Here is a 24,777-nt window from a genome sequence, read left to right on the forward strand (position 1 = left end):
GCCACCAGAGCTCCCCTCATCCTAATATTTTTGTATTAAAATGTCTCAATGAACATTTCTGGACACAAACCACTTTCTGTATTCATGACTTTTCCTTAAAATATATTCCTATTAGTAGAATTGCTAGGTCAAAAGCCATGAACTCTTGGTAAAAACAGCCAGACTACTTTACAAATTGTTATATATGGAATTGAATCCTAAAAGTAGGTATTATAAATCCTTTCTCCTACACTTGTGGTTGCTCAGCATACAAATAGGTATGAAGAAAGGATGCAATCCTGAAGCAGAATTTTCCCAATTATAAACCATGAAGTGTTCCCTTGCTCTGTTTCAGCAACAGCTTCTTGATCTAGATACAGGATTTGCATAAACACAATGAAGTGTCCTGGGATTCCCAATCTTCTCACACTCAGTCATAATTTGTTATGATCCACACAAACCTCTTTATATAGTCAATAAAACACAAGTAAACATCTTTCTGGTATTTTCTGCTTCCAGCCAAGATCCATTTGACATCAGCAATGATGTGTGTGTGTGTGTGTGTGTGTGTGTACCGTCAAATCAGATCTGACCGGTACAGGAGGAGATTGTCCCTCCTTTTCCCGGCAGAGCATCTGGTGGATTCGAACCGTGAGCCTCTGAGATTGTAGTTGCAGCTTCTTGCCACTAGGCCACCAGAGCTCCCCTTGATATCTTTTGTGCCATGGCCTCTTCTAAGTTCAACTTGAATTTCTGAAAGTTCCCTGTCAATGTACTATTTTAGCCATTTTTAAAATAATCTTCAGCAAGATTTTACTTGCATGTGATATTAGTGATACTGCTTGATAACTTTCAGTCTGTTGGATTATTTTTTTAAATGGGAACAAATACTGATATTTTCCAGTCAGTTGGCCAGGCAGCTATCTTCCAAATTCCTTGGCATAGGCTAGGCAGCACATACAGAGCTACAGTAGTCTGTTGAAATATTCAAGATTTTGCCCATTGAATCCCTTCAATATTGCAACTTGAGGCTTGAATTTGTTCTTTATTTCTTTCAGCTTAAAAAAGGCCAAGTGTGTTTGTCCTTTCTGGTTTTCTACCTCCAGCTCCTTATCCATGTTGTTAAAATACTTTGCTTCCTCAGGAGCAACAATTTCAAGGAATACTATATAACTTGGATAGACTAGAAAGCATTATGCTGAATGAACTAACTCAATCTCATAAGGACAAATACTGCATAAGACCATTATTGTTAAAGCAGAAGAATAACTAGTAAAATATGCATGGGGATGTAAGGGGGAAAGCGTGGGAGCAGAGGGTGAGGTTGGGTAAGGGAGCAATCACAGGTTTGCTCAATTTGGTGGGTGAAGGGACGAAGTAAAGGAAAAATGGGGCAGGGACCTGAGAAGACAGGTTAATAATAGCAGACATAGTATAAAACATGCTTTGGGTGGAGTGTTAAATGATCCAAGAAGCATTAAAAGAAGATAGAAGGTGTACACAGAGTCACTGTACCAGAAGGAATTGGCTGACACAGAAGAATTTCATGAAATAACATATGAGCAAGAGCCTGTGGTGATGAAGAAGGAAGTTCAAATTGCTCTGAAAGAATTGGCGAAAAAACAAGTCTCCAGGAGTTGACAGCGTATCAACTGACATATTTCAACAAACAGACCCTGCCCTGGATGTGCTAAGTTGTGCCAAAAAATCTGGAAGACAACCAGCTGGCCAACTGACTGGAAGAGATTGATATCTGTTTCCATTCCAAAGAAAGGTGACCCGACAGAGTGTGGAAATTATCAAACAATATCATTAATAACACATGCAACCAAGATTCTGCTGAAAATTATCCAAAAACGACTTGAGAAACACGTCAACAGAGAACTACCAGATGTGTAGGCTGGGTTTAAAAGAGGTTGTGGTACTAAATAAGGGTATTATAGCTAATGTTAGATGAATCTTGGCAGAAAGCAGAGAATACCAGAGGAATGTCTGTCTGTATTTCATTGATTATGCAAAGGCTTCTGATTGTGCGGATCACAACAAGCTGTGGCTGACTCTGAGAAGAACAGCAATCCCAGAACATTTGATTGTGCTTATGCGAAACCTATACTTGGACCAAGAGGCAGTCGTCAAAACAGAGCAAGTAAACACTTCCTGGTTCAAAATTGAGAAGAGGGTCCACCAGAAATGTGTTCTGTCTCCATACCTTTTCAATCTGTATGCAGAACAGATCATCCAGGACGCTACGCTGGATGAGGAGGAATGTGGCATCAGGACTGGTGGAAGATTCATCAACAACCTGCGTTATGCAAAAGACACAACCCTGCTTGCTGAAACTGAGGAGGACCTGAAGCACTTGCTGCAGAAGGTCAAGGACCACAGCCTTTGATACAGATTGAAGCTCAACATTAAGAAAACAAAGATATTCACCACTAGGCCAAATGGCAGCCTCAGTATGGATGGTGAAGAGGTCGAGATAGTTAACAGTTTTAGTTTGCTTGGCTCCAGAGTCAACACCCTTGGTACCAGCAGCAAGGAAATCAAGAGACAAATTGCATTGGGAAAGTCAACTGTCAGGAACCGCTCCAGAGTACTGAAGAGAAACAACTGTCAGGCTGGAGACTAAGGTGCACCTGATCCAGGCTACAGTCTTCGCAATTGTGTGCTATGCACTGAAGAGCCAGACAAGTGACTAGGGATAGAAAGAGAATTGATGCCTTTGAGCTGTGGTGCTGGAGAAGAGTGCTGAATATACCATGGACTTCTAGGAGAACAAACAGGTTTGTCCTAGTGAGGGTGAAGCTGGGTTATTACTTCAAATCAAGGATTCTGAAGCTTCATCTGATATAATCTGGGCATGTTGCAAGGAAGGACCAGTCCTTGGAGAGGGACATGTTTGGGAGAGTGGACAGCGCAGGAGAGGAAGACCCTTGATGTGATGCATTGATTAAGTGATTGGGGTAGTGGGAATAGGTGTGTCGGAGACAATGAGGTTGGCAAAGGATAGAGCAGGGTTTAGGGCTCTTTGAAGTTTTCTGTTCATCTCTTTTCCTTTAGTATGTCTTCCCTTTGTTTAGCCTTTACATGTCCTAGTGCAATTTTCAGAGTCTCTTCTGACACTTCCCTTTTGGTTTTTCTCCTTGGCATTGTACTTTCTTAATAGATGATACATCCTTGGTGCCATCCCACAATTCATCTGGTCTTCAGCCACTAGTGGTCAATACTCCAACTATTTCAAAATCTAGACTATATAAAGAATGTGACATCAGGATTGGAAGGAAACTCATCAACAACCTGCATCACGCAAATGACGTAGCCTTGTTTACACAAAGTGAAGGACTTGAAGTGCTTGCTGCAGATGATCAGGAGGACTTTTGTTCATAGGGTCACTATGAGTCGCCTACGACTCAATGGCACTTAACAACAATAACACCAACATAGAGAGATTATCAGTTGGCCTAGTGGAAAGAAAGTGATGCCACTAAGACAAAGGTGGGTGACTTCTAATCTGCGGCCCTCAGGTCTGTTTTTCATTGTTTATGTTCAAACATTCTTCTAGGTGGTATAGCTGTGGTGTGTCCACTTGCCGTACGGAGGTAACTTGTGGTTGCTGTGAAGCTGAACATTGTGACACTGATGCTTGACAGTGTCTGGTGGCCCTCCCCAATTAAAACAAGCTTGGAAGCAGGAGTGGCATCCACTTCTGTAATAGCTTGCCTCCGGAAACCCTATGAACCTGAAGAAAGGATGAAAGTCACACAAGTGTTGAGGACTTTCATTCACAGGGTCGCTATGAGTTGTCTATGACTCGACAGTACGTAACAACAACAACAATGGTAGGCATATGGATTACATTTCAATAAGAAGGGGGAAAAAATCTTCCCCATTTCATTAAAATTAAAAAAAATGAGAAGACGTGCCAAAAAAAAATATCCCCACTAGACAAATAGGTAACATCTTAACAGATAAAGACTGAAGTTGTTAACAATCTCATTTTACTTGAATCTATAATCAGTATCTACAGTAATAGCAGTAAATAAATCAAAAGGCTTGTTGCCTTGGGAAAATCTGCTGTCAAGAGCCTGTTCAAAGTACTAAAATGCAAGGATGTCCGTTTAAAAAAATAAAGTTCTCCTAATCCAAGTAATGGTCTTTTCAACTACTTCGTATGTAGCTCAAAGTAGACAATGAATACGGATGAAGGAATGACAAGAATGAGAATCCTAGAACATTTAGCTGGAGAAGACACTGAACATCTCATGGCTGCCAAAAGAACAAAGAAGTCTGTTTTGGAGGAAGTGCTTGGACATACTTGGACATTTTGTTTAGGAGGGACCAGTCCTTGGGAAAAGATAACATGCTAAGAAGGGTGAAGACTCAGAGAAAGAGAAGATGACGCTTAACAAAATGGAATGATACAGCAACTGTAACAATGAGCTTGAACAGATGCAAGATTGTGAAGATGGTGCTAGATACAGTAAGATTCAGATCTGTTGCTCATAGGGTAACAGTTGACTGGATGGCACTTAAAACCAAAAACTTAAAACCACATTTGTGGATAAAAGAAGCCTTGGTGGCACAGTGTTTAAAGACTGTGTGTTGGCAGCTCAAACTTAATGGCTGCTCGGAAGGAGATAGCTGTGGCATTCTGCTTCCATAAATAAACATGATATGGCATTTCTGGTCGCTTAGGGGTAAGGAGTTAACTACCAATGCAAATACTGGCAGGCTGAATCCACCAGGGGAGAAAGATGGGCAATCTCCCATATACAGTCTCTCAAAAACCCCTGCAGAGTCAGCTATGAATTGGTTTACAACTTGATAGCACATAACAGCAACAACAACCCTGTCCTATAGAGTCCCTGTGAGTAGGAACTAAAAAAAAAAAGCAAGAGATTTGCTTTTCTGGTTTATACTCTTGGGAATAGTCTTCTTTGCTATGTTAACAAGGTCATATTAGGAATAGGGTGTGTCTTACACCAACAACTTTTGAGACACAAAAAGAGCATATTAATTACAGAAACAAGAAAGAATAAATGGGAAAACACAGTAGCCAAGTCACATGAAGATCACCAACGAACAGAAGTAAAATAAAGAGCTGAGAGAAAACCTGTCCTCCACTAGAGCTGGTACTCATAATCTGGACTCTAGCCTCCTGTTGTTAATAGGTGGTATTGAGTTAATTTCAATATGCAGTGACCCTATGCGTCCATGGAGGACTGGCACACAGCTTTATAAGCTATAATCTTTCCAAGAGACTGTCAAATCATTCTCCTGTGTAGCAGCTGGGTGGGTATGAATCAACAACCTTTCAGTTAGCAATCGAGTGCTAATTTTAACTAATTTGAGGAAATAAATTTCTGTTTGCCAACTTGAGATATTTCTATTATACAGAAGTACTAAGAAGTAAAGAGAAAATCACTACTGTTTTGACATCTTTCAGTAGCCAAATATTTTTCCTATGTTCATTAATGATTTACATTTTATTTCTTACAAGTGATGTATTTTTGTTATTAGTTTTCATGTTTTAATAATTGATCTGTATATAATTTCTTCAACTGTAATATATTCAAAAAGCTTCATCTGCTCCAGAGTTTAAATATTTATTTTGAAACTTAGCAATAGTAATTTTTCAACATATATGTTTTGTTGTTGTCCTAATATATTATCTATCAAACTTCTTGGGTTTGTTGTTGTTATGTGCCATGGGTCAACTATGACTCTTAGTGAAGTTATGCACAGTTAACTCTGAACCTCACCCTATCCTAAGCCAATCTCACTGTCTCCAACACATCTACCGCCAATACCCCAGTGACTGTGTCAATCCATTTCACCCAGTGTCTTCCTCTTCTGTGCTGTCCATCCACCCTTCCAAGCATCATGTCCTTCTCCAAGGATTTGTCTCTCCTGGTAACATGCCCAAAGTATGTCAGATGGAGCTTCAAAATCCTTGCCTCTAAGAAGAAAGCTGGTTTCTTCCTCTCCAGGACAGACCTGTTTGTTCTCTTGGAAGTCCATGGTACATCCAATAGTCTTCTCTAGTACCACAACTCAAAACTTCTGGTAATATATATTAAAATCATCTGTGAAGCAGCTTATGATGTTCTGTAAGTCTCATACTTTAAAAAATTTGAATTAAATTCATAGAAAACATAACTAGTATAGAAATGATTCAGTGACAGTGTAGGGCCTCCTTGTTTTACTTCACAAAGGGTAAAAGAGAATCAAGATCATCAGCAAGCCCAATGCTTGTTCCTATTAGCTGAATATCACACATAGCTCCTCTCTCCAATGCTTTTATCAATTTTGACAACAGTTGTCCATCCCTCAGCACTTTTCTGCTGAGTTTAAGAATTCACTGCAGTAGACACACAAAATTTATAAAATCTATTCACAGATATGGGAATTATTAGGGAAGTAAAAGGTTACAGTTCAGGGTCAGGAGAGATTCACAATACATTTCTTAGATCAAGAAAACTTCTCAGTCATATCCTCTGGCACATAGAACCTCAGCCCTCAGCCCTGTGGCCTTTGACAACTTGGCCTGGTCTCTACCCTAAAGAGATGCACAATAAACTTTTAAAAATCTGCCAGCAAGTGCCTGGAGACACCATATACTGTGAGGAAGTTACCTGCCCAAAGGTATTCAGCTCACTTGCTCTATGTGTGGGCAAGCCCAGATCCTCAAACAAGTGTCCAGAGGTACCTCACTCTGCTAGCAAGTCTTGTGCTGGGAAGAGCTCAGTTTCTTTGCTCCATGGGTTAGTCATATGTACTATAGCCACTTTATTCCATGAACCAGGAAGCCAACTGTGCCATCAGGCAATGAAATCCTAATTCTGTTCTAATTTCCAATACCATTGCTTCACCATCTTTGGTGTTACAAATCTCTCTCTCTTGACCTTCTTGGTTGATTAAGTTCTCAGCATGGGAACTATGAGTCTAAAAGATAGGCTCTATTCCTGGTTCTTCTTCCCCTCCACCCCGACTCCTTCCACTTCATTTTTATTTTATATTGACTTGCATTCAAAATGGTTCTTTTTTTCCTTGATGGTGGTAAGTTACTATCAGTCTTCTGGGATTAGCTCTCTTTTTAAACCTAATGGATGGCAAAACTGACCAATCTTCTTGTTAAGCACCCCATAAAGATTCCATACATCTTATTTGCATAATGGGCAGGCTGTGCATTTCCCTTGGGAGGCCACAACCTATTTGCTCAGTTCCATTCAATCACTTTGTAGGAGCCACAAGACCATGCATGGCTACAAGGGCCATACTAATTAAGTGATTCATTATCACACTAGGAAAATGTATTTTTGAAAAGATGAAAAACAATGCACTATGTTCTGGAGTGGAATGTGCAACTGTTTTGCTCTAACTTTCTGCGCTCAATATTTCTTTCGGAGAAGTAACATATCACACTATTTAATAAGAGATTTTATAGAAAACCATCTATGTTTCTTACCTGTTTGGAGAGTACTAGGAAAAGACAAGGTGACTTTTTCATCTTCATTCTGATAGTTAAATCCTGTAGCATGTATTTCTGAAATGAAAAATATGTATATTTATTAGTCAACAAGTCTTAGAGAACTAATGAAACCAACCCACCCACATAACAGGACTGAACATTTTCAAGAGAAAATTCTCTGATAAATCAAAATAAAATTAATTTAATATTCAAGTCCCACTCGTTAAGTACCTTGTTTCAAGTTAGTTTACTGTAGGCTATAAAACCTAAGTGAAACATTCACCTTAAAAACATTTACAGTTTATATTGAGTCACTAAATTTAGGAATGTTAAGAGAAATATAGGTACCATAACCATATTGTGGTTTTCTTACAAGTTATGAGATATGGTTCATTCTTATTCTTGTGAAACTATGACACTGCTTTCTATGTTAGATATGTCTTCATAAACATTTGAGAGATTGAGTAAATAGTAAGATTTTAATGTTATAAATATATCAGTTATAGTTCTATTGTTCCCTCCTCTCACCAAAAAAGAAATCACAATTTTAACCAAGAAAGAAATCACACTTACTTTAAGTAAATTTACTTATTATTTTATAGAAATTGTAAAAACATTGCAAAACCAAATCTATGAATTAAAAATCCATTCTGAACTTACTCTTCAGAATACTTGAGCTTCCTTATTTGACACTTTAGGGAAAAGACCCAAGTAGATCAATTTCCAACCACAGCCCAATTCTACCCTAAAAAGTCAGCCAAAGAGTAGTGGCCTTAAGCACATGAAAAGACACTGAGTATCATGAGCCATCACCATAATAAGAAAACATTTCTTACACACAAAGATAGCGAAGGTAGAAAACACTGGTAATAATAACTGCTAACAGTATGTAGAAAAACTGAGATCCTCATTCTTGTGGAAATATAAAACAGTGCAGTCTAAATCTAGCAATTACCAAAGGAACTCAGCAATTCCTCTCCTAGGTGGATAACCAAAAGAAATGATGTTCATAGAAAACATATATACAAATATTCAAAATAGCCTTCTTTATAGAAGACTAAAAGGAGAAACAACTCAAATGGTTACCAAATGACAAATAAGTAAAATATAGTATATCCACACAATGAAATAGTAGGTATTAATAAAAATTAAGAGGAAAAAAGAGTTCATTAAAAGCTCACTCATTCATTAGTATGGAGTTGGAACCGAACCAACTTGTAGTTAACCCTTCAGTGAGTTTTCAAAAGCTGTAAATCATTCAGGAGGAGACTGCTCATCTTTCTCCTGTGGAGCAACTGGTAGATGTGAACTGCTTGCCTTTGGGTTGGCAGTACAACTGCCTACCCCAGGTCTCTAAAGCTTCCTATACTACAACTATACATATATTACACAACATGGATAAACCTTATAAACATTTTAGGAGATGCTTTGGTGGCATAGTTCATATTGCTGCTTTCTTTACTGCTAAGCAAAACAGGTAAATTTATAGACTAGTGATTACTTAAGGAACCCTAGGGGTATAATAGTTAAGAACTCCACTGCTAACTAAAAGGCCAGAAGTTGGGTATCAGCAGTTCTTTAGAAGAAAAGATCTCGCAATTTTCTTCTAGGACAATTACAGTCTAAGAAATCCTATGGGGTTGTTCTGTTCTGTACTATAGGTTGTTTTGAGTGAGAATAAACATGAGGTCAAAAACCAACAGCTTAAAAAAAAAACCCAAACAAAAATAACAGTTGCAGCCTAGAGGTGAGGAAGAGGTGACTAAAAGGGAAAAAGGTGACTATTAATAAGTATTTTCTTTTTCAGGGAGAAAATAGTTTTAAAACTCATTCCAGCAACAGATGTATAATTATATATACATATATCCCTGAAATACACATCTTAAATGAAAAAAAAAATTGTATAAACTGTTATTTCAATAAAGCTGTTATTATTAAGAGACAAGTGGCTATATGTTTAAATTGGAAATGGACTAAGACTGATTCAGATTTAAAAACATTCTGAGGCAGGCAAGATGTTCACAATTCTTTATGAATCATTCTCAATGACTGGAATTTAAAATTATTTCAAAATCACTCTGACTTATTAAGTAAAAATCTTTAAATTAGCAAATAAATTTTTTAAACATAATTTTATGTTTTAAAAGGAATTTTAATAATTTTCTAATCTCATCTTTTCCATTTTACAAATAAAGATAATTAGATCAAATTCAAGTCTTCAGTCAGGGATCTCTCCAAATTACTGAAGAGTAATGATACTAGTTTGAGGACTGAGGTGAATTTGACTCAAGACTATATTGCTATGCTGCTGAGAGCTATATAATGAATAAGGATAACAAAAGAAAAACTGACACCTTGGAACTGTGGTGCTGGATAAGAGTACAGTATCTCATGGAATGAGTGCTCCTTGGAAGCAAGGATGATAAAGCTTTGCTTGACAAACTTGAAGCATCTTGCTAAGAAAGACTGGTTATTCCTTGGAGAAAGACATCATGCTTGGAAAGGTGGAAGGATAGTGAAAGAGAGGAAGACTCAACCAGTTAGATAGGCACAGTGACTGCAATAATTGACTTGAGTTTGTCAAAGATTGTGAGGCTGACACAGGATAGGACACAGTTCAGATCTGTTGTTTCTTACAGGTCTTTTCTCAGATATTTTATGCATTTGAGAGACATTTTTCAAATATGAATACTTACACCCGCATAATATATTTTGTACTCACCAAGAAAAGCATACTCTGTATGGTTAGAGCATGCTTACTTACTTACAGTCAAAAATGTATCTTAATTACTTTTTAAAGACAGTATTTAAAAATTTGATTTCAAAAGTCTATCTTATTAAATAAAACCTGTGGTTCTCTACTGAAGAAGCCCTTATGGTATACTGTCTAAGTTATCAGGCTACTAACCAAAAGACTAACAACTGGAATTCACCAGCTGCACTTCAAAAGAAAGGGCAGTTTTCCTACCATAAAGATTTAAAGCTACAGAAACTCAACTGAGGATTGCTATGAGTCTTATCCAGCTTGCCAGCAGTGAGTAGCGAATATAAAGCCATAAGCAAGCTTTTACAGTTAAAGTGAACCTCTGAATCAATACTTTTAAGATTTTTTTTTTTGCCATAGTTTTATACAGGTGAAAGTTTAAATCAAATTTCACTTCTATTTACAGACTATTTACATAATATCACATACATACTAACACTCCATAATAAATATGTCAATTACCTTTCTACGAAGATGGCGCCAAAAGCGAAGAAGGAAGCCCCGCCCCTCCCAAAACTGAAGCCAAAGCAAAGGCATTAAAGGCCAAGAAGGCAGTCCTGAAGGGCTTCCACAGACAAAAAAAAATCTGCATATCACCCACCTTCCTGCAGCCCAAGACACTGATACTCCGAAGGCAGCCCAAATACCCCCAGAAGAGCGCCCCCAGGAGAAACAAGCTTGACTACTATGCCATCATCAAATTTCCCCTGACCACTGAGTCAGCTATGAAGAAGATAGAAGATAACAACACACTTGTGTTCACTGTGGATGTCAAAGCCAACAAGGACCAAATCAAACAAGCTGTAAAGAAGCTGTATGACATTGATGTGGCTAAGGTCAACACTTTGATTAGGCCTGATGGAGAGAAGAAGGCCTGTGTTCAACTTACTCCTGACTATGATGCTTTAGATGTTGCCAACAAAATTGGGTTCATCTAAACTAAGTTCAGCAGGCTAATTCTAAACAGAAATTTTTCTTACCAAAAAAAAAAAAAGTCAATTACATATAAAGGTTTATTCCCTGAAATGTAGCACTCCATGGTGATTTTATAATGAATCTTTAGTTAATAAAATGTGATGTTGGAAGTGATGTCCAGGTATTTCAAATATCTGGAGGGTTACTCTGGTGCACAGATTTCAGCAGACTAAGAGGCAGGACTGGCCAGCCTCTTCTGAAATAATGTTATTGTTAGTGTTATGTGCCTTGAGTCGCCTGCGACCCACAACAACCTTATTACAGCAGCTCTGAACCATTCCCTGTCCTGAGCCAGTCTCACTAATTCTGACACACCAGTCTTCACTGTCACCATCACTGTATCGATCCATCTAATCTGGGGTCTTCCTCTCCTGTAATGTCCTTCCATCCTTCCAAGCATGATCTCCTTCTCCAAGGACCGGACTTTCCCGGCCATGTGTCCAAAGTATGACGGAGCTTGAAAATCCTAGACTCCAAGGAGAAACTTGGTTTTACCCTCTCCAAGACAGACCTATTTGTTTTCTTGGCAGTCCATGGTATGTTTAAGATTCTTCACCAGCACTACAATTCAAAGGCAGAGATTCTTTTTGTCATCCTTAGTAATTTTCCAGTCCTCTGATGCATAGCAAGTAACTGTGAAGACCATGGTCTGGATCAAGCACAGTCTGACATCTAGGCTGATATCGTTGCTTTTCAGCACTCTGGAGATGTCCCTGATAACAGATTTTCCCAATGCAATTTGCTCTTTGATTTCCTGACTGCTGGTGTCATGAGTGTTGAGTGTGGAGACAAGCAAGCTGTAATTGTTAACAACCTCAATCTCTTCTCCATTGATCATGGTGCTGCCAACTGGCCCAGTGTGGAGAAGCCTTCAAAAATCTTAGGGTTAATAGAGGAACAATGATGGATATAGTGCTTTCATCAAGTTGGAAGGCACTCAACATGCAACTGGGGAAGAGCTAATAGTCTACTGTAATGACAGGAATAAAGTTTTTACCCAATAAAGGTCATTTGCTAATGTGTCAAGAGTCAAAATGAGGAGAACAGCTTTAAGTATCCATCAATAACTGGAACATAGAATGTACAAAGTATGAACCTGGGGAAACTGGAAGTTGTTAAAAATGAAATGGGGCAAAAAAGAAATGGAATGCATTAAGACTGACATCCTAGGCATTAATGAGTTGAGAGGAACTGGTATTGACCACTCTGAATAAGACAATAATATGATCTACAAGGCAGGAATGACAAAATTAATAGGAATACTGACACATTCCTCATCAAAAAGAGCACTGCAAGATCCATCCTGAAGTACAATGCTGTGAAGTACAATGCTGTGAATGATAGGATACTATCCATATGCACATAAGAAAGACCTGTCAAAACAACTATTATTAAAAAAATGCACCAACCACTACCTACTACATGCTATGCATATGAGAGCTGGACAATGACTAAGGATGACAGTTGTCATGCTTGCTGGAGAAGAGAGTAGAATATATCCTGGACTGTCAGAAAAACAAATAGGTCTGGCTTGGAGAGGGTAAGACCAAGTTTCTCCTTGGAGGCAAGGATATGGAAGCTCTGTCTCACATATTTTAGGCACACAGTGAGGAGGGACCAGTCCTTAGAGAAGGACATCATGCTTGGAAGGATAGAGGGACATCACAGGAAAGGAAGACCCTGGGTGAGATGGACTGACACGTAACTGAGGAAACGGCAGTATATGTGTCAGAATCAGTGAGATTGACTCAGGATAGGGCAAGATTCAGAACTGCTGTGCATAGGGTTGTTATGGGTCGCAGGTGACTCAACGGCACATAACAGCAAAAACAACCAACTTGAGCAGTTTGAAAAAGAAAGAACATGCAATCAAGATATATTAATAATAATTATTTGAATGGAAAAATTAGAGACAAAAAAGAAATGGTAGTTGGAAAATATGGACTTTGTGACAGAAATTAAGCTAGAGGTAGCATGATAAATTTTGTAATCAGTGATCTAGTCACTGCAAATACTTTTTTAAAATAACTGTAAATTGAGTCTATGCACATGGACCCAACTTGATGAGATCACACAGGAATTAGACTGATCACATCTGTGGAGTTGTTAGAGAAGCTAAATATCAGCAGACAAAATAAGGCAAGGGACTGACTGTGAAAAGACCACCACCAGCTACTCACATGCAAATTCAAACTGAAACTGATGAAAATGAAAACAAATCCACAAGAACCAAAATACAACCTTAAGTCTATCCCACCTAAATTGAAAAACCCTCTCAATACAGATTTGGTGCACTGAACACTATTGACTGAAGATCAGATGAGCTGTGGGATGGAATCAAGAGTATCCTTCATGAAGAAAGCAAAGGGTTATTTTAAGATGAAAGAAAAAAATCAAAACAGATGTTAGAAGAGACCCTGAAATGTATACTAGTATAAAAAGTAGACAGAAAAAGGGGAAAGAATGCTGCAGTAAAAAAGATAAACAGAAGATATCAGAGGAGAGCTGGAGAAGATAAAAGTAGTATAATGACATGTACAAAGAGCTGAAGTTAGAAAGCAACAAAGTTTTCTTAAGCTGAAAGAACTAGAGAACAAACTCAAACCTTGAACTGTAATACTGAAATATTCTATAGGCAATTCTTGAATGATGCAGAAAAGTATCAGGAGATGATGGAAAATTCTTCCCATCACATTACATAGTCACTGTACCAAAAAGAACTGGTTGACAATGAGCCATTTCAGGAAGTAGTCTATGATCAAGAACTAATAGTACCAAAGGAAAAAGTCCAAGCTGGATTAAAGGTACTGGCAAAAACTAAGACTCCAGGAACTGATGGAATACTAATCAAGGTGTTTCAGGAAACATGCAATCCTGGATGTGCGCACCAGTCTCTGACAACAAGTATGGAAAACAACCTGGTAAATGACTGAAAGAAATCTGTATTTTTACCATTACCAAAAAAGGTGACTCAACAGTATGAGGAAATTACCAAACAATCGCATTACTATTACATCCAAGTAAAATCTTGTTGAAGATTATTGGGGGGGTGGGGGGGGGAAGAAAAAAGAAAGAAAGAAAAAAGGGTGGAACAATCCATCAATAGGAAATTTCCAGAAAATCAAGCTGGATTCAGAAGATGCTGTGGAACAAAGGAAGTCATTCCTGATATCAGACGGATCTTGACTAAAGGCAAAAAATACCAGAAAGATGTTTAATTATGTTTTACTGATTACACAAACACATTTGACTATGTAGATCATAAAAAATTATACGTAATATTGAGAAAATGAGAATTTCAGAACACGTACTTGTGCTCATATTAAACCTATGCACAGGCCAAGATGCAGCCATCTGAACAGAGCAAGGGAAAACTCGATGGTTTAAAATCATCAAAAGTGTGCATCAGAGTTGTATCTTTTTTCCATACCTATCCAATCTGCATGCTGAGCAAATAATCTGAAAAGCTGGACTACATGAAGAATAATGTAACATCAGGACTGAAGGAAAATTTCTGTACACTATGCAGATGACACAGCCTTGCCTAAAGAAAGTGAAATACTTGAAGCCTTTGCTGCAGATGATCAAAGACTATAAGCTTCAATATAAATTACATTTGAACATCAAGGAAACAAAAATTATCACCACTAGACCAATAGCCAACAGCATGGCTGACTGAAGAGAGAAAAGATTGAAGCTGTCAAGATTTTCATTTTAATTGAATCAACAATCAACATTCATAGTAGCAGCAGTCAAGAAATCAAAAGATGTATTACATTGGAGAAATCTGCTGTCAAGTTCTTTAAAGTGCTAAAGAGAAAGAGTAAGCATGTCAGTTTAAACATAAGGTGTACCTGATCTAATCTATGGTCTTTGCAATTGCTTCCTATGCATCGGAAAGTTGGACAGCAAATAATTCTGATCTGTTCCTGTTTCTATTCATCAGCCATGACAGTTCAAAATTGTTCATTCAAGGGTAAGCAGGAGTTGTCTGTAAATCAGACATTTGTAAACTCAGCAACTATCAGTATTACTGTAGTAGGAAATGGGCTAATGAAGGAGAGAGAAAAAAAAAGGCAAGAGTAAAGTATAGATATAGTGTTCCTGAGTGGTGAAAAAAGTTAGCATTTTTGATTGCTAGCTAGAAAGTTCAAATGAGAAATGCCTCAGACAAAAATTCTGGCTACTTTCTTCTGAAAATCAGCCACTGAATCACATTTCTACTCTGAATCCTATCTGTACTCCGCCACATGAGGTCACTATGAAAAGGAATCCATCCAATTTGGTGACAGCTATTTGGTTGCTTATATATATATATTTTTATATAGATATTAAGTATACAGACAGGCCATAAACCTAACTTTGTGTGTGGTTCAGCCAGAATTCAAACCCAAACAGTCTAGCTTGTAGGTTCACGCACTTAACCACACCTCATTAACTTACTAGATACAGCAGAGTCAATTCTGATTCATGACAAACCTAATCACACAAAGACTTTATCAGAAAGGAGGCATATGAGAGATCTTCAGCATTGCAGCTGTATATACAACTGCTACATGTACTTTCCTAATTACATGACATTTTTCACATGCAAAAAAAATTTAGCATTTTTAAAAGGACTGGTTCTTGTTATCAAATGAAATCTGAAGAGCTGTGGGTGTTTTGGGTGGGAGGTTTTTTCCACTTAAAGAAAAACAAACACAACCACCAAGTGATCGGTGTTTTACACTGAGCCATTAAGGACATAGAAATGCTTGATAAAGAAGAGCTGTCATTGTTGTTAGGTGCTAGTAAGTTTGACTGGTTGTTATGTGCTCCAACTCATAGCGACCCTGTGTACAACAGCCCTAAACCCAGCTCTATCCTGTGCCAATCTTATTGTCTCTGACACACCTACTCCCATTACCCCAGTCACTGAATCAATCCATCTTACAGAGGGTCTTCCTCTCCTGTGCTGTTCCTCCACCCTCCCAAGCATGATGTCCTTCTCCAAGGACTGATCCCACCTTGCAACATGCTCAATGTATGTCAGATGAACGCTTCAGAATCCTTGCCTCCAAGAAGCAGCCTGGCTTCACCCTCTCAAGTCCATGGTAGAGTAAATACTCTTCTCCAACACCACAGCTCAAAGGCATCAATTCTCCTTCTATCATCCCTAGTCACTGTTCAGCTTTCTAATGCATATCAACTAACTGCAAAGACCATGGTCTGTATCAGGCACACTCAGTTATCAGACTGATATTGTTGCTCTTCAGTTCTTTGGAGAGGTCTCTGACAGGAGACTTTCCAATGCAATTTGTCTTTTAATTTCCTGGCTGCTGGTACCAAGAGTTGATTTCAGAGCCAAGCAAACTGAAGCTCTTAACAATCTCAATCTCTTCCCCATCTATTGCAATGCTGCCAACTGGCCCACTGGTGAGAATCTTTGTTTTCTTGATGTTGATCTTCAATCCTTATTTTTTTTTCTATAATTATATTTTATTAATTTTCATAAACATTTACAGAGATTTTGGGTTTCCATTCATTCATTGTTGCACTATTCTCTCTACCCTCCTCCCAGTTTGTTCTTGTCCAAATGCCACAGTGCTTGTCAAAGCCAGTTCTGATTAATCTTCTTTGTCAGTGTGTCCTTTGCCTTCAATCCTTATTGAAGGCTGCAGTCCTTGACCCTCTGAAGCAAGTGCTTCAGGTCCTCCTCAGTTTCAGCAAGCAGAGTTGTGTCATTTGCATAACACAGATTGTTGATGTCTACCTCTAATCCTGATACCACACTTCTCCTCATAGAGCCCAGCCTCCCGGATAATCTGTTTCGCATATAGATTGAAAAGATGTGGAGATAGGACAGGCACACACTCTTCCCAATTTTGAATCAGTGTTTCCTTTCTCTGTTCCGACGACTGCCTCCTGGTTCAAGTACAGGTTTCGCATAAGCACAATCAAGTGTTCTGGGATTCCCATTTTTTTCAGAGTCAGCCACAGTTTGTTATGATCTACACAGTCAAATGCCTTTGCATTGTCAATGAAACACAGACAGACATTCCTCTGGTACTCTCTGCTTTTCCCCCCACATCCATCTAACATTAGCTATAATATTCCTAGCACCACAGCCTCTTCTAAATCCAGCTTGCACTTCAGGCAGTTCTCTGTTGATGTGGTGTTCCTGTAGTTTTTTGATAATCTTCAGTAGAATCTTGCTTGCATGTGATATCAATGATACTGTTCGATAATTTCCACACTCTGTCAGATTACCTTTCTTTGGAATGGCAACAAATATAGATCTCTTCCAGTTTGCCAGGTGGTTGTCCACCACTATGAGTCAAACAGACAATAAGTATATATTGTCTGTTCAACTCATAGTGACCTATAAAAATTAGATTGTGTACCAATGAGGGAGTTTTTCTTTTGCTTTTCAAGGAGAGGAGCAAATGGGGGGAGGGGGGAGGGGGTTGTGCGGGGAGAAGGGTGCAACAATGAATGAATGGAATCCCAAAATCTCTGTAGATGTTCATTGAAATGAAAAATAAACAACCTAAATTTAAAAAAAAATTAGATTTGAACCCTCTCCTACCCTTTGCCACACTGAAGCACACTGTTATAGTTATTATGTTAATCCATCTCTTGAGGGTCTTCCCCTCCTTCACTGACCATGCTATCTTTGTCCAAGGACTGGTCCCTTCCAGCAACATGACCAAAGTATGTGAGACAAAGCTGCACCATCCTTCCCTCTAAGGAGCATCCTTGGCTGTACTCTCTTCACTACATATTGTTTGTTCTCTTGTCAGTCCATGAGATACTTCGTGCTCTTATCCAGCATCACAATTCAAAGCCTTAGATTCTTCTTCTGTCCTCTGTATCCATTATCCAACTCTCAGATGCATAAGAAACAATTGAGAAGATAATGGCTTGGATCAGGTGCACCTCAATCTTTAAGCTGACAAGCCTGCTCTTCAGCACTCTGAGGAGGTCCCTGACTACAGAACTTTCCACGAGAGACAGAAAAAGAGCAAGACCATCAACAAGATAGACTGATACAATGGCTACAATAATGGCACAATAATCGTAAGGATGGTGCAGGACAGATGCTGTGTTCTTTTGTACACAGAGCCACTATGAGTCAGAAATGACTCAATTAGCAAACAAAAACAGAATGCACTTAAATGTTATTTGGCTTTTGTTGCATTAATATAGCCCTAAAATAAAAAGACCCTTTTCTCTTTTTTAAGAAAAAAAAGAGAGAAATGACTCAAGGGCACTTATGAACCACACAACAAAATTGTTTTTGCTGTCGTGTACCATCTAATCGGAACCAACCCATAGCTAACTCTCCAGCGGGTTTTCAGAGGCAGTTAATTGCCCATCCTTCTCCCACAGAGCAGCTAGGGAATTCAAACTGTGTGCCTTCAAGATTGCAGTACAGGTTTCTTGTCACTAGACCACCACAGCTTAGAGGTAGTATGTGACCTTAGCAGTAACAACAGTGCAGCCAACTACTAACACCAGATTTTGATTGTACCCTTCCTCTTAGGCTTTGATCTGTTCTTTACTTTGTCCTGGGAGGGGGGACACCTGGCTCAGATTTTGTTTAGAGTTTGTTCTGATGGTCAAACACTCCAGTTTTCTCTGAAGACTACTTCAGCCAGGAACCACTTTATTCTACCATTTCAATGTCAAAACAAAAGGAAACGTGGGAAGGGAATAGTGTAGCAAGTTCTTTCCCTGGAAACCACACTCTATATAGTTTCTATTTTATATAGGCTGTCTATGTATCTGATTCCCTGATGCATTTATTAAATGCTACTGCTACTTTAGGTTTTTATGGGCTATGTGGTATGATTTTATAAGTAATTTTATGGGGACTGTGAATGCTCAAATTTTTGGCTTATGAAAGGTTTCACAGAAATATGCTACTTTCAAACAGCCAGAGAGAACCTGTAAAGAAGGGATACATCCTGAATCCAAACTTGAACACATTTCACAGATAGAAACCCAAATGAGATCAAGATTTAGAAATCTATATTGATGTTATATAAATGCCTTTTGAAAAAACAGGGCTATCTGACTCTATTGTCTTTGCAGCTAACCAAAAGATTGGTGACTGGAACCCACCAGCTACTTAACAGCTGGCAGTCTCCTCCTTTAAAGATTCATAGCCATGGAAAGCCTATGGAGAGTTACTGTGAAGCCAAGTCAACTCAATGGCAGTATTAGATGCAGCTTCACAATGATGTACACACCCCCTAGAATACATTCTGACATGGTCAGCAAAGGTATTATGGTGTGATACAAAAAGTCCAATCCTTGTACAGAAATTCTATATAGTTTTTCTGGGCTGTGGTCTACATCGCCTTTTTTGCTCATAGCACAAGTTACAGACTATGCCACCAGAACTTCTCCCAGCATCACCTACTGTCTTATAATAGGGGAAAAATAGGGGTGGGACCTCATTACTAAAAGAGCCAGGAACAGCGTGCATCCTTCGGATTTCACTTCCTGCAGAAATGACCTTCCTAAATCTAGGAAAAGAATGATGCCAAGACACATAGTGGCATCCAAAGAATGCCAAGCTCACAGATGCTGAATAGAGACAAGGACTTTCCTCCAAAACTGACAAAGACTAAAAGTCTTCCCCTAAGGGAGCTCTGGTGGCCTAGTGGCAAGAAGCTGCACTGCAATCCCAGAGGTATCCACCAGATGCTCTGCTGGAAAAGGAGGGGCAATCTCCTCCTGTACCAGTCAGATCTTATTTGATGGTATATACACAAAAAAATAATAAAATAAAATAAATTTTTTTAAAAGTCTTTCCCTAGAGCTAGCACCCTGAATTTGAACTTCCAGCCTCCTAAATTACAGGGGGCAGGAATCTGTTTTGTTAAAGCCATCAACCAGTGGTATAGGTAACTCAAGGGAGGTCTGGTGACATAGTCCATACAGAGTTGGGCTACTAACCCAAAAATGAAGCCTCCCTGGTAGTTTCAATCCATCAGCAGTTCCGCAAGACAAAGAGATGAGCAATTCCTTTTATATGACTTACAGCCTCCAAACACTCTCTAGAGGAAAAACTAGCAGTTAGTTCCAACTCATCGGCAAAGTGGAGTTGAGTTGTTGAGCTAAGACACCTGTTGTTGCTGCTGCTATTGACTGCCATCAAGTAAAAAATGACTCATAGCGACCCTATGAACAAAAGACCTGAAGCCTTTCTATAATTATCGTTTCTCAAAGTTCACAGAGTTTCCAGAAGCATTTAGGAAGTGGATGCCACTCCTACTTCCAAAAAGATACCTGAGTACGTACTAAAAACTCCTTGAATAACTACATCAATTACTACTTATGCAAAAACTGCGGAACTATGTTGGCCTAGTGGTAAGGAGTTGCACTGCCAACACCAAGACACTCAGATCAAATCCACCAGCTGTTCCACAGAGAAAGATTGGCACTCTCCTCCCATGTGACTTAGAGCCACTGAAAATCCACTGGAGGCTCAGCTATGAGATGGTTCAGGCTCAACTGCTCACAACAAAATGCAAACCGAAGCATTTCAATATATGGGAAGATCTGTTATTAGGTGCCTTCAAGTTGACTGATTCACAGTGACCCTGTGTACAACAAGAATGGACCCCTGCCCAATCCTGTGCCACCCTCACAATCTCTGTCATGCCTAAGCCCATTGTTGCTGTCATGGTTTCAATCTAACTTTTCCTACTGCTATTCCTCCCTTCTGTTGACTCTCTATTTTTCCAAGTATGCCATCTTTCCCAGGGACCAGCCCCTCCTGACAACACGCCCAAGTATGTAAGACATTCTCACCATTATTGATTAAACCTATTGTTGATGAGTCAGACTTGACTTAAAATTAATCTTTCACTGGGTCTCTGAAGCTTTAAGTTTCATAGGAGGAGACTGTCCATATTTCTTTCTTGGAGTGGCTGGTGGGTTCAAACTGCAAGATATGAGTTAGATGAACAGCTCTATGGAGAGATTACCACCAGAGCTCCCTCTCATTTCTAAGGAATGTTCTGCCTTCTTACAAAACAGACTGTTGGCAGTATTCGCCAACATCACAATTCAATGGCATCAATTCTTCTCTGCTATTTCTTACTTACTGTCCAACTTTCACATGAGAGTGAGTGAAAATACCATGGATTGGGTAAGGGTGCACCTTAGTTTGCAAACTGACATCTTTGCTAGTTAGCATGCTGAAGAAATTCTTTGCAGTAAATTTCCCCATTGCAATGTGTTGTGTGATTTATGGATTATTATGTCCATGGATACTGATTGTGGGTCCAAGTAAACTTAAAGCCTTGGCAAGTTTCATTTTCTTTCCATTTATCACGTTTATTGGTTTATAGGTTCGGCTGTGAGGACTTTTGTTTGCAGTGTAACTACAGTCTTATCATTAAGTATTTAAGTTAGTTTGATCATTAAGTATTTCAAGCCTTCTTAATTTTGTGCTAGCAAATTTGTATCATCTGCATATATGTTAAAGATCTTGTCAGGTGCATCAAATCAAGTACAACTCATGCTGTTGCTGTTGTTGTTATAAGCCACTGAGTCATCTGTGACACATAGTGACCCTCTGTACAACAGGTCTGAACCCCACCCTATCCTGAGCCAGTCTCACTGCTTCTGACACACTTACCTCCATTATCACAGTTATTGTGTCATCCAATCCATCATATCCAAGGTTTTCCTCTCCTATGCTGTCCCTCCAAACTTCCAAGCATGATATCTTTCTCCAAGGACTGGTTCCTCCTGACCATATGCCCAAAGTATGTGAGATGGAGCTTCAAAATCTTTGCCTCCAAGGAGAAAATTGGTTTCACCCTCTCCAGGACAGACTCATTTGTTCTCTTGGCAGTCCATGGTATGTTCAGTACTCTTCTTCAGCACCACAACTCAACGGCATCAATAATTCTTCTATCATCCTTAGTCACTGTCAAGCTCTCAGATATATAGCAAGCAAATGCAAAGACCATGGCCTGGATCAGGAGCACCGTAGTCTCCAGAGTGACATCGTTGCTTTATAGCATTCTGGAGAGGTCCCTAAAAGCACATTTCTCTAATATAATTCTTTAGATTTCCTAACTGCTGATGCCATGAGTACTGCTCGTGGAGCCAAGCAAGCTGTAACTGTTAACAGCCTCAAGCTCTTCTTCATCTATAAGGGTGCTGCCAATTGGCCTGGTGGTGAGAAGCTTTGTCTTCTTGACATTGAGCTTCAAACCATATAGAAGACTACAGTCCTCTGCAGAGCAGCAAATGCTTCAGGTTCTCCTCAGTTTCAACAAGCAAGGTTGTGGCATCTGCGTAACACAGGTTGTTGATGAGTCTTCCTTCAATCCTGACGCCGTATTCCTTCTCATGAAGTCCAACCTCCCGAATGACCTGTTCTGAATATAGACTGCAAAGGTACGAACAATAGATCTGAACCCTGCCCTATCCTGTATCATCCTCATCAACTCTGACACACTTGAGCCCAGAGCTGTTGTCACTGTGTCAATTCATCTCACTGAGGATCTTCTCTTTTGCTGACCTTCCAAGTATGATATCCCTTTCCAAAGACTAGCCTCTCCTAACAAAGTATACGAGACGAAGCTTCACAGTCCTTGCCTCTTAGGAGTACTTTGGCTACACTTCTTTTGACAGTCCATAGGATATTCAGTTCTCTTTCCCAATACCACAACAGAAAGGCATCAATTTTTCTTATATCCTTAATTCAATGTTCTTAATTCAGTTCTCACATGTAGAGGAAGTGAATGAAAAGATTATGGCCTGAATCAGCCACACATTAGTCCTCAAGCTGATATCTCTGCTCATCAGTAATCCGGAGAGGTCCCTGACTGCAGACTTCTCCAAAACATCTCCTGATGGCCTGACTGCTGGTACCAAGGATCCATTTTTCTCTCCATCTACCATCATACTGCTGATTGGTCCAGTGGTGAGGATTTTTGTCTTTTGATGTTGTCAGAGTCTTCCTTTAATCCTGATTTCTTGTTCTTCTTCATATAATCCAGTTTCTCAAACTATTTGGTCAACATACAAATTAAAATAGGCATAATGATAATCATGACACCATTACCTTTCCTGATTTTAAGTCAGGCACTGTCCCCTTGTACTGTTGGAAGAACTGCTTTTCGATCTATGCAGAAGTTCTACACAACCACAACTAAGTAGTCTGAAGTTCCCATTCCTTACAATGTTACCTATAACTTATTATGACTCATACAGTTAAATGCTTCTGCACAGTCAGTGCAAGTAAACATCATTCTGGCATTCTCTGCTTTCAGTAAAAACTCATCCGATATAAGCAATGTTCCCTTACTCCACGTTGTCTTCTGAATCCAGCTTCAACTTCTGACAGTTAATTGTATGTAGAGGCACTACTCTAGCAATTTTTTAAATTACTTTCTACAAGATTTGAAGAGCTCTGTTGGCCTACTAGATAGAAAGTTATGCTACCAAGCAAAAGGTGGGTGATTTTGATCTGCGGACCTCAGGCCTTGTTTTAACTGGTTTTGGTCAAACATTCTTCTAAATAGTATAGCACTGGTCTGTCCATTTGCTGTACAGAGGTAACTCGTGGTTGCTGTGATGCTAAACACTGTGACACAAATGTGTGAAATGTCATAATACTTAGCCATGGTGGACAGTGTTGGGTGGAGTTTCCCTGATTAAAACAAGCTTGGAAGCAGGAGTGTCATCCACTTCCAAAATAGCTTGCCCCTGGAACCTCTATGAACGTGGAGGAATGATGAAAGTTGTACAAGAATTCAGGTCTTTCATTCATAGGGTCGCTATGAGTCATCTACAATTTGACTGCAATTAACGACAACCACCACCACCATAAGATTTTACGTTCATGTGATATTAATGATGTTGTTGTCCTTATGTGCCATCAAGTCACCTGTGACACATAGTAACCCAATGTATAATAGCTCTGAACCCTGCTCTATCCTGAGTAAATCTTACTGTCCCTACACTTAACCCCATTACCCCAGTCACTGAGTCAATCCCTCTCATCAAGGGTCTTCCACTCCTGCACTCTCCCTCCACCCTCCCTAGCATAATGTCCCTCTCTAAAGGCAGGTCCCTCCTTGCAATATGCCCAAAGTATGTCAGATGGAGCTTCAGAATCCTTGCCTCCAAGGAACAGCCTAGTTTCACCCTCTCCAGAATGAATCTGTTTGTTCTCTTAAGCAATCCATGGTATATTCAATACTATTCTCCAACACCACAGCTCAAAGGCATCAACTCTCCTTCTATCATCCCTAGTCATTGTCCAGCTTTCTAAAGCATAGCATAGCACATAACTAAGAAGACCATGGCCTATATTAGGCACACCCTAGTCTCCAGACTGACATCATTGCTCTTCAGTACTCTGGAGAGGTCCATGACAGCAGACTTTCCTAATGCAATTTGTCTTTTGATTTCCTGGCTGCTGCTCCCAAGAGTACTGATGTGGAGCCAAGCAAACTGAAGCTGTTAACAATCTCAATCTCTTCACCGTCTATCATGATGCTGTTAATTTATATTAATGATATTATTCTATAATTTCTGCATTGTTAAGATTATTTTATGCACAGAGAGAGTT

At 39.2% G+C, this 24,777-nt stretch overlaps 1 protein-coding gene across 2 annotated transcripts in view; it reads right to left on the minus strand.

Moving 5' to 3' along the window:
• The window catches only part of NPEPPS (aminopeptidase puromycin sensitive), an 89,228-nt gene that overhangs the window by 49,735 nt on the left and 14,716 nt on the right, over window positions 1-24,777 (minus strand). For both annotated transcript variants that reach the window (XM_006889361.1, XM_006889360.1), the window contains exon 2: window positions 7,448-7,525. In XM_006889361.1, the coding sequence (XP_006889423.1) occupies window positions 7,448-7,525 (78 nt within the window). The remainder of the gene's footprint in view (window positions 1-7,447; window positions 7,526-24,777) is intronic.

This window comes from Elephantulus edwardii, unplaced genomic scaffold, assembly GCF_000299155.1.
Source record: "Elephantulus edwardii isolate Elephantulus edwardi_28Jun2011 unplaced genomic scaffold, EleEdw1.0 scaffold00077, whole genome shotgun sequence".
NCBI classification, from domain to species: Eukaryota; Metazoa; Chordata; class Mammalia; order Macroscelidea; family Macroscelididae; genus Elephantulus; species Elephantulus edwardii.